The following is an 11,403-nucleotide window of genomic DNA, read 5'->3' as shown; positions in this document are numbered from 1 at the left end:
GTCTAATCATTTTTTATATACTTATTATGTTTTTTGCAGTGCTTTTGTGAACTTTTGTAGAAACAAGCATCTAAGGAAAAGCAAGCAACACCGCTGCTAATCTGGCCCAATGCAGTTCTTTCGTTTATGTTTTATTTATATAATCCATTCAAAGTTGAATTTATGCACTTTTGCATTGTGGTGTAATTAACTTCTTTTTAATCAAAGAAACTTTTGGCATCAAAGTAAAAAGAAAACTTAATCCTTCTAGTAAGTTAAAGTTGGGTGTCAGTTGTTTTCTAAGTTACATTTATAAATAAAAAAATTTATTGTTGTAAAATCCTGATAACTGTCTTCAATTTATACCAATAAAAAAGATAAAAAAGAACCATCCAATTTAGGTTTATGGAAGTTGAATCACTATTTCTGAAAATGACTTATCGGGATGCCTGGCACATTTATGAAATTAGATGATGCAGTGACCAACTTAGATTAGCATAATTTAAGACATTCTAAATAGAAGTGTATCCTCATTCGAATCAAAGGGTATTTTTTGCTTATGTAATTACACGGCTCTAGCCTCTACTAGTAAGCTGAAGAAGGACTAAATGTGTAATAACTTTTACGGCTCTACTTCCCCCACTGCTATAACATAATCAGTGATGATGGATAAGCATGCCATCTCTGAAATTCCTGCTTTTAAAAAAGTATGCATCTCAATATTTCTCGTTTGCAGCAGTTACATTTTAACGTTGCTAGCAAAAACGTTATCAACTTCTCAAACAGTTATCAACTTCTCATGCCCTTTATACCATAACTAAAATTTGAAACCGTCTATAACATAATATAACCCACAACTCTTATAATTTCTACCAAAAAGGTAACTCACGTAAATAGATTAACAACATATCTGAAAAGCTAACTGTAACCAGAAATTTTGGATTCTGTTACCATCGGAAATAAAAGATTGTTTACTGTAAAAAAAATAATGCAACATGTTTTGACATGCAAATACTAACGTTTAGCATAATCCAACTATTATCAAGGAGCAAGAAAAATTACTAATTAGTTTGAATCACATGTCCCAATCAATTTCTATGTATCATGTTAACACTTTTTAGTAAATTGAAAAATATGCAGGGTCATTATTTGAATATTCATACTGCATAGAGTGACAATTTTGGCCTTTCTGATTCTTCAATTCAAGATGGTCTAGCCAAAAAGGGTTAAAAAAGTATCTTTCTTTTTTATAAACTGTACTTCTCCATGGGTATGCACCCGTTGTGTCCTCTCCCCGATTGTACCTTTACTGTGGACCACACAAAATTGACAGCTTTGTTTCTCGGCAAAAAGCCAAAGGGTGGGTTTAATTTTGTGCACGGAAAAAAGAATGAGAGAATTTGAGAAGAAATATTTAAATTAGAGTAAAGAAAAAGATATGAAATAGACATTATTTTTTAAAAATATACTCATAAATAATAGTAGTTCATTCCCCCACAACCAAAAAAACACTTGGACATTTGGTGCTAATCTTAACCCTTGCTTAACAAAACGGATAACAGCAATGCTATCAACCAATCCAAACAAAATAAGCACCATGGATGGCATAGTGACAAAAAATGTTATTTTACTTTCTACACACGACATTTACGTCCAAATTTCAGGAGGGCGGCAATAAGAATGTCTTCAAGTGTTTAATTTTTTTGAGACAAACTTGTGCCCTCTCAAGAACCAAATCCACCCTATCTTTTCTCTTGTTCTTCCTGCTTGAGAAATGCTTCACTACAACACTCTTGGGAGTTTCAAGCTTAGAACTTCCATCAATCTTCTCTATCACTACTCTGTCTGCCAAACCAAGTTCCAAATCATAGTCACTCCTCTTCCTTAGCTCCTCCAAGCTAGTGGATTCTGTTTCAAAAAAAAATGACAAAAACATCTCAAAACCATATAAACCTCTTAGCATAATGACAAAATAAAAGAAAGAAGAAGAAAGTAAAGAAAAACCTTCAGTATCAAAGAAAGCAAGGTGAGTGCTGAAGTTATTGTTTTCTGGAAGCTGTTCAGAATCATGGTGATTGGTCTGGAGTTGAAAGATAAAGGACCTGAGCTCATTCTTTAGATGCTCATGATGGTTAGGATATTGGGCTTCAAGCAGCTTCAACTCTTCCTTTGCCTGTTCTTCCATCATGCTTCTTTTCCCTTCAAAAACATCATTTCATGGCTTTTACTTGTTAGATCCATTCCATACTTCCATCATATCCTAAGCTCCCTCTCTTGCTTTCTCTCTCTTTGGCTCTGTCTGCCACTCCCTACACTATAGCACTGATAAAATATTGATGACACAAAAAGCCTGAGGTGATGGAAGTAAAGTTTTCGTATTTATCTTTGTTTTTATCTGGCTAAAATGCAATCATCATTAATGTTATTCATCATTTATTTTTAAAATCATTTATTTAAACTCAAGATTTCATAATTCATATTACTCCTATAGTCCTATATAATATAAAATTAAATATACTTGATTTATGTACATAATACTGGATTATAATATACTCCTATGTTATTAATAACACTCAATTATCTAATTCATTAATATTAAAAATATATGTAATTAATTTAGTTAATAATAAATTTGTACTAAATCTATATATTTTTCAAAAATATTATTATTATTAATATTTTTCTCTTTTCTATTAAATAAATGTTAATATAACTTATCTCTTATATAATTAAAAATATTTTTAGTATAAAAATAATTAATGCATAAAATAATATGGATGAATTTTAATAAAGAAATAAACAAGTCTAAAAAATTTAATCTTATAGATAAAAATGAAAGTAAAGTAGTATTAATTTAAGACAAGTGCTAATTAGTGTGTCCTTAAAATATTGATTAAGAAAAACTAATTGAAACACATTAAATTAAATTACATTGTCTATAATTTTTTTAATGATTTTTACAATAAATATTTGTTTTAAATTAAACACATTACTATATTTTAATTTTAAGAGTATTTGGCATGTGAACAAAAGGCAGAAAAAAAACACTCAAAACCACCACCATGTATTGGCATTGGTCTTTTGGAAGGTGGAAAGTTATGTCGGCTTCTATTGGGGTTTCCAAAGTTACTGATTGGTTTTTTTCCGAAACCAAGTTACTTATTAATTAATTGATCTATTTGGTGGGAAATTGAATAGTTTATCAGTGCCAGAAAGGACAAAACATTAACTATGGGGGAAGTGCGATGCAATTAAAAGCTATTGCTAGTCTTGGCTGTTGGACTTGGCCATATTTATAGGCACTAAAGAATTGTGTCCCTTGGGTTCACCTTGGACCTCGTGTGCGCAGAGATAGAGAAGATCCATTCATTCACAAGGGAATGTTCGAAACAACTTGTCTAATGCATATCTGTTACTTTTTGTCTCATTTTATTGGGAATTTGATCAAATATTAGTTGACACTAGTATTTAATTTAATGTTCTATCATCTATTTGCATTTGGTTTGATATTCATAAATTGATTTTGAGTTAGAATTAATTTTAGATAAGTTTTTATTTGTTTGGTTTCATATTATATAAGAATTCAGAATTAATTTTGGGTTTAACTAATTTCTGTATTGAATGCAAAATTTTATATTAAATTTCACTTGTAAATTGATTTTTAATAAAATATTTAAATATAAATTATATCACTTTAAAATTAATTTTATTAACCTGCACCCAAATTATCTAATATGCTTTCAGCTTCTTGAAAGGTAATTAAAAGATACTTAACTACTGAATACTAGTGAGTAATGCCTAACCAAATCATCATTTTTTATGAACGTAGTGTATAAGATTGTACACACGTGGAGTGGAAGTGAAAACAAAGCTTGATAAGTCAATTGGAAGTTTTTGATAGCATTTTTGGTCAATAAATTCATTAAAATATAAGTGTTATTTTTAGAACACGGGAAAGGAATTACTGATTTTAATTGATAGCATTTTTGGTCAATAAATTCATTAAAATAAGAGATTTGAGTGTTTTTTTCTATTTTATTTCATTAATAAGATATCGGTGAGTCACATACTGGTATTTATAGGATTCCAGACCAAATGTAGGGAAGTTATTAAAGCCACAACCATCACTCGCAGTGTAAAACCGTTGGAAGAAGCCCCGCAAGAAGCTAAAAGAGAAGAACTTTCCCAGCAAATGTACTTGCTTCCTAAAAAAAGGAAAGAGTTCAAAGGAAATTAAGAGAATATTGACATATTAATAAAGAATAACAAACTTTTGCAATATTAAATCCTCACTTGGCTAGTTTGGCACCCTCTGTCGTATGGAAACTATTGATAAGATGAGCTGTTGCAGTACCACTGTGATATGTCAATTTGAAGTCTACGATCATAATCTAACATCGACCATTAAAGGAAAAAAAATAAAAAACCCAATTCAACATGCATCAACCAACAAGAAGATTCATGCTTAAACAATAAAAAAGTTATATTCCATGCAAGCAAATTTACAATTAGACATTCAAATTATAACCTTATCCTGTATTGTAGTGGTGCTAATAGTTAATTAATGATGACAAAGTTAACTACTTTGACCATTTCTCGTGAATACGTTGTTCATTACTTGATGACATTAATTAGATTAGTGTATCTTTCGAAGTGGAACCAATGAAAAGAGGCCAAGAAAGCTAACAACAAATGCAAATGCTATCATCCATCCTAAACCTGGGTCTTTGATATCCTGCGCAGTGAATACTAGTGAATACGCTTTAGCAATTTCTGAACTCATTCCAAACATGTAGCTACCAAAACCTCCTACTCAAGTAAATCCAATCAAACAAGCGTTAACAAAAAAGAAGGTTCATTTCATTAGAATGGTTGGCTATTAGAGCATTGACCATAATTTCAACATGGTATTTTTCTCAAATCAGTGTAAAACCTAAAACATGTATAACAATAAATGTAATAGAGACAACACATGTTCAACTTGGCAAAAAGATGGGAAGACTAACATGCAACTCTAAAACTTCTTAGAACTCCAATACCTAAAAATAGTTAACTTCTAAGAAATTAAAATTCTAGAGATTTAATACATATATAATTAATTCAATAAGTTGAAAAGAAATGTGTTTAAAAATGATAATGATGTCTTGTAAACTTCAAGTAGAGTAGAGCTCTATCTGCATGCAAAGTTTAAAAAGAATAATAAAGTTACAAAACATATTGTTTTATTGATACTATTACTAATCCGTCAAAATACAGGCCAACATCAAAGTTTCGCATTAGTAAAATAAATCTATTTTTTTAATTAAAACACAACGCCTAAAATACTTGCACTAAGTTTTTCCAATTTTAGAAGCTCCGATACACACTCTCTTTAAATCTAGGATGTTTTCATGAATATGAATTTGAGTTTTATTTTTCATTCATTGGTCCCATTTTTGAGATTAATTTCCTAATAACTAGTTTGAGCTTGAATTTCATTCAACAAAACAAAGTGTCTACAAACGAGCGATCTCTTCACTTTATGTTTTCATCAGCTTAAAAGTCAAACATCAAAAAATTAAAGCATTTGCAAGCAAAGCATTCAAAGATAAATGATCGATGATGTGAAAAGAAGAGAAAGATTACCGCTGAAAGCAATGTCACTAGAAGCAACATCGCAAGTTTGAATAACAGAATTTTTCTAGCGAGTAAATGGTTGCATGAGCATCACTGTTTTCGCAAGCAGCTTCGTCATGTCTTCACGAAGAAGAATCCTAGAAGTCCCGCCGATATCTTTAGTCAGTGACGGATCCAAGACCCTAAGTCAGTGGGTATAAATTATAAAAAAAAATGAGTGGGTTCAATTAAATAAATATAAATAAAATAAAATATAAAAATATAAAATTTTATTTACAAATTTAGTCAATTTTAAAAAATGAGGAGGTGCAACATAGGCGGTTTCAAGGCCCGGCTACCCTGGGCAATTGCCCAGGCTCTGGCATAACCCTTTTAATTTTATGTTACTAATATTTTTCTTTTTTTTTTTTGGTGCTGTACTATTATTTTTCTTTATTAATGAATTAAACGGACAACTATCATGTTTAGCACGCAGATTCAACAAAAAGTATCTTGATGTCAAATAGTTAGTTGAACTAGCTGGCATAACCCTTTTTGTGGACTGTGTATTCTTATCCTTCACTCTTTTTTTTTTTTTTTCTTGGTAGAATTTTCCTTCTCATTTATTTACCCTTTGTAAACAATAATTACGATAATTCATGCAATAGGGTAATAACAACTATAGAAACACCAATCACATGAATTCATTATTATTGGTCAGCTTTTTCACAAATTTACTATGAGCTTAAAGCAAATATCATGTGATGTTGTTCTATAAATCTAAGTTGTACATTTATCAATTACTAGTATTTTAGTGAATGTTTATTTTATATAACTAAAATTTATAATTTATAATAAATAAATACTTATATATAAATTATGAAATAATTTTACACAAACATAAAATGGAGAAAATTAAAAGAAAAATATTAAAGAAAGGGCAAGAAATTGAAAGGGCAAAACAATTGTAAGAGTTAAAAATTAAAAGGGCAAAAATATAGGTAACAGAAACAAAAGAAGTAAAGCTTCGTCACCGCAGCACTCCTTTACCATTATACTTACATGACCATTTGGATATTTAGTGTAAAATATAATATTAATATAAGTTTTATGTAAAAATAATTTAAAATTTAAATTTATTCTTTTTTAATTTATTATATTTTTATAATCTTATGTATTTTTATCATATTATTCAAAATTTATTTTATACAGTAAATATATAATATAAATTTTTATCTTTAATGTATATTTTTTTATATAAATTATAATTTCATAAAATGATTTTATTTTATTATCTTTTAAAATATTTATATATGTGATTTAATGACAGTATTTTTATACTTATATTGAGATTTTCTTGTTATTTATTATATTAATATTTTTATATTTAACTTTATTTAATTAGATATGTTATTTTCTTAAAAGAATTAAATTATATAATAAAATTATGTAATTAAATAAAATGACAATATTTTATATTTTTTTAAAATATTTATTTATGTGATTTATTGATATTTTTATATTATAATAAATAACATGAATATCTTAATATAGATAAAAAAGTTATCACTAAAATATAAACATTATTTTAAAAGATAAATATAATATATAAAATAAAAATAAAATTAAATAAATATGATTATTCTAATTTGTATGAAAATATAATTTAACCTTATATGTTATATTTTAAAAAATAATATATAAGATTATAAAAATATAATAAATTAAAAAAATAAAATTTAAATTTTGAATTATTTTTTTATAAAATTTATATTAATATTATATTTTACATATTTAATATATTTAAATAAGTACTTAGGTTTGGATGTAGTGGTAAAATTATATGAGTCAACGTTTAGGATTTAACTATTGTTAAAATCAGGACTAAGATAATTTTAAAATATAAGATAACTAGTAAATTAGAAAATAAAAAACAAACTTGCAGAAGTAAGTAAAACACGAGGACGAATTTTACAGCCTTTTTAACTATTTTGGATCTCCTTATCAAAAATTGCGTAACGTTGTTACATTTGCATCCTTCAAAAATTGTCTAAATTTTTTGGCGAATTTTCACCGATAGTTTTAGATTTGTAGCGTAGCTTGTTTGTTCCTCCCCTCCCTCCTCGTTCTGTTTCAGTGATTATTAATGCTGGTGCGTGTTGCGGTTGCTGCAGTGGTGCGAGCGGGCACCCGTAACTGGGCCCGGTGGGCTTCGAGTGGGGCGTCGAGCCCAAGCCTTTCGATATGGCGGCGGAAGAAGGAGATGGGGAAGGAAGGGCTGGTGGTGGCCAAAGAGCTGAAGAGGTTCCGGTCGGACCCGGTCCGGCTAGACCGCTTCATCCGGTCCAGCGTCTCCCGCTTGCTCAAGTCCGACCTCGTCGCCGTCCTGGCCGAGTTCCAGAGACAGAATCAATTCTTCCTCTGCGTCAAGGTTCCTTCTTTTGATAATAAAACATCTCATTATTTTAACCTATCGTCAAATTTGAACAAATTATAGTAGTATATGCAAATGGTGATCCACTTCATGTGCTTAGGTCTTGAATGGAATACGAGATTTTTAGCCTGTTTGTTTGTTACAATGTATCTCCATAGGATAAGAGATCCCAACATCAAGTTCCTTCAATAAATGGGATACACATAAGCTTATGCATAACTTGAACCGTTACCCTGTACTTAGATTCAGAGCTACACAATTACCACTGACAAAGACAATATGCTGTTGTTGGCTTACCGCCAACTAGAGATCCTGCCCAATCTGCATTAGGGAATCCCTCACCATCACAAGCACCTAGATCTTGATAAACATCCTCATTACCTAGTGCTCCTTTAAGATATTTTAGTGTGAACAACTATATCCTTTGTGTAGTTCTGGCTGATGTGGACAAACCAACTACATTCACTGAGAAGGCAATATCTGGTCACATCACAGTAAGATAATTGAATTTTCACACAAGCCTTCTATATCTCTTTGAGTCTTCCAACACATATTTGTTGTTATCATTCATTTTCGCAGTAAGATTATCACAAGTCTTACTTTCAATAGTCACATGCACTCTTTTATAGACCAAATTCAGTCATGACTTGTTTCAACCTATATAGAGATTTGTAAAGTTTGCAAAAGTCAAGTCCCTATGAGCTTCACGTATACATGTTCTTATGGATCACCATGAAAGAATTATTTACATCCTAGTAATGAAGCAGCCAACAATGAGTGGCCACAACAGAAACAAAGAGGCAAACTAATATGAGGATAGCCACCATAGAGAAAGTCTTAGAGTGATCAACCTAGTAAGTTGAGCATTCTCTTTAGTTATCAATCGAGCCTTCAATCCAGCCATAGAACCATATGGATTCTTTTTAGTAGCAAAGATCCATTTACTCTCAATTCTGTTAGTTTATGAGCCTAGATTTCTTCATGGTTTTACCACAAAATGTACCGTCTTAGTTGATGTTAAGTACTTCGGTTAAATTGCCTCTGTTCTACAACGGAATGGAGAATGACTAGGTCCAACTCACTGAAAAGGTAGTTCAAGGGGGGAGGATTAACAAGTTAGGATTCCATAGCCCAAGACTGAGAAGTAAAGAGAAAAGGGTGGGATTAACCGTTGAATTATTATTGATAGAAGGAGGAAAATGGGTTACACAAAGGAACTATCTCCTTTCTCACTGGGCAAGCCAGTTTACAGCAAAGATAAAATCTGAAAAGTGTCCTCTCACTGATTCGAAAGTCTATTTAAATAGACTTCCTATAACAGAAGCGGCTAACCCCCTAACCCCTTTTAGTGCCTCATAGCCTATACAATAAGTGGCTTAGATCCTACTTATTTTTTAAACTTCCTCCTAGCATAGACACGCCAAACCTTCTCAGCTAGTGCCACGTTTTCCTCGTTATTGCCATGCCTAACAGCAATTTATCCACTTCTCTTGAATTGCTTTTTTCATGCCCTTATGCTACTGTACTTTATGACTGAAAATTACCTGTTTATCCATAATGTGTAGTGAACATATAATATAAAATTGAACCAGAAAAAAGAAAACAATAAAAAAGACTGCAAAAGCTTAAATTTTATCTAACATTTCATTAATTTTAGTACCAAGTTCTTGGTGTTAGTAACTGTTTGATCTAATATTCTGATTTGCATTGATCATTTAATGACAAATCATTCATTTCTGTCTCAGTTGTATGATATAGTCCGGAAAGAAATATGGTACCGGCCAGACATGTTTTTTTATAGGGACATGCTTATGATGCTTGCACGAAACAAAAGGGTAGAAGAAGCTAAAAAGGTTTGGGGTGATTTGAGAACAGAGGAAGTTTTATTTGATCAGCATACATTCGGAGATATTATCAGAGCTTTTCTAGATAACGGGTTGCCCTCAGAGGCAATGGACATATATGAAGAAATGAGACAGTCTCCTGAACCTCCTCTTTCATTGCCTTTTCGCGTGATATTAAAAGGGCTCATTCCCTATCCAGAATTACGTGAGAAAGTAAAAGATGACTTCTTAGAGATTTTCCCAGGTATGATCATCTACGACCCTCCAGAGGATTTGTTCGAAGATAATAAACAGCACAATGATAGAGATAACTAGAATAGAATTGCTTAATTCCCTGGACTCCTACACAACTATATGTGCTTTAACACATTCAATTCATGTGGAGATCAAGGTGTTTGCAGCCTATTTTGTATGCTGAACCTGCCTGGTGCCATGCAATGTTGAGACCACAGCTGTTGTATATATAATAATTTCAAAGTGCTTCTCTTTTGATCTAAGCTGAGTTTTCCCTAATTTAGATTTTTTCTAAGCTTTGAGTTTTTCCTAATTTAGATTTTTTTTAAGATTAATTTACATCTTAGCCTAAACAGTGTAAACGAATGTTCATGATACATATGGAGGTAGTTGTTCGATGGAAAATACACAAGTACTCAGATTTTTTTTTTCTTTTGATTTTGTGTTTTTATTTTGGTTTTATGTTCGGCTTCGAGCAATTCTATCGAAATACATGTTCAATGAATGCTTTAGCCATGGCAATGGGACGATTTTGAGGCAAGTGAGCTCTTTCCATCGAGCTCTTGTGAGGACACATGAAAGGTTTAAATTTAATGCTGGGTTTAGTAGAGATGGGGATAGAAAATTTAAATTTAAATTTATACTCAGCGGGGTTAGTGAAACTCACGAGGAATTTACTTCAATTTTTTAATTTAATTTTATGTAAGGTATAAATTATATTTTAATTAAAAGAAATATATAAAAATTAATAAAAAAATCTTAAAAATAAAGTTAAGAACTACACTACAATTTTTCTAAAATTTGTAATTAAAATATTATTATTATTTAGCAATTATAATGATTAATTTATATTTCCAATACATAAAATCTTTATATATATAAAAGTAGGAGTGAGAATATTGTTGTAATTTCAAATTTTCAGCTGAAAAGGAGATTAATATAATAATTTCTAATTTTGTTTCAACTCATTGTTTAGGCTAAAAGTGTAATTTGCAGTGCTGCTTTCAAAAATTAAATATTTTATTTAAACTAACTATATATATTGAAGATTTCTTTTTTTTTACCTGAATTTTTATATTTTATGAATTTATAATATTTACTATATTAAAAAAGTATAATATTTTAAGGTGACATATAATATACTGTTTAAATAAATAGTTTCTTTAAACTTTATATATATATATATATATATATATATATATATATATAATGAATTAAAAAAATAGTTACTATTTAACTATATGTAGTTTATTAAAGGAAATCAAAATATTTCTTTCCAATGACAAAATATTGAATTATATACTTTTAATGTTGAAT

At 30.1% G+C, this 11,403-nt stretch overlaps 2 protein-coding genes across 2 annotated transcripts; one reads left to right on the top strand and one right to left on the bottom strand.

Annotated features, from left to right (window-relative positions):
- Nucleotides 1-1,459: 1,459 nt before the first annotated feature.
- LOC114394701 lies at nucleotides 1,460-2,310 on the bottom strand. The gene is made up of 2 exons (XM_028356369.1): nucleotides 1,984-2,310; nucleotides 1,460-1,887 (listed from the first exon to the last, which is right to left on the bottom strand). The coding sequence occupies exons 1-2, from the start codon at nucleotides 2,165-2,167 to the stop codon at nucleotides 1,640-1,642; spliced, it is 432 nt and encodes a 143-aa protein (XP_028212170.1). The 5' UTR covers nucleotides 2,168-2,310; the 3' UTR covers nucleotides 1,460-1,639.
- A 5,256-nt stretch (nucleotides 2,311-7,566) lies between these two features.
- LOC114395164 (pentatricopeptide repeat-containing protein At1g62350-like) lies at nucleotides 7,567-10,518 on the top strand. The gene is made up of 2 exons (XM_028356873.1): nucleotides 7,567-8,005; nucleotides 9,754-10,518. Exons 1-2 carry the CDS (start codon nucleotides 7,721-7,723, stop codon nucleotides 10,165-10,167), a joined length of 699 nt encoding a protein of 232 aa, XP_028212674.1. The 5' UTR covers nucleotides 7,567-7,720; the 3' UTR covers nucleotides 10,168-10,518.
- The last annotated feature ends 885 nt before the right edge of the window (nucleotides 10,519-11,403 follow it).

This window comes from Glycine soja, chromosome 18, assembly GCF_004193775.1.
Source record: "Glycine soja cultivar W05 chromosome 18, ASM419377v2, whole genome shotgun sequence".
In the NCBI taxonomy this organism is placed as follows: domain Eukaryota; kingdom Viridiplantae; phylum Streptophyta; class Magnoliopsida; order Fabales; family Fabaceae; genus Glycine; species Glycine soja.
Note: the sequence above shows the minus strand (reverse complement) of the source record. Positions and strands in the feature narration are given on the sequence as shown.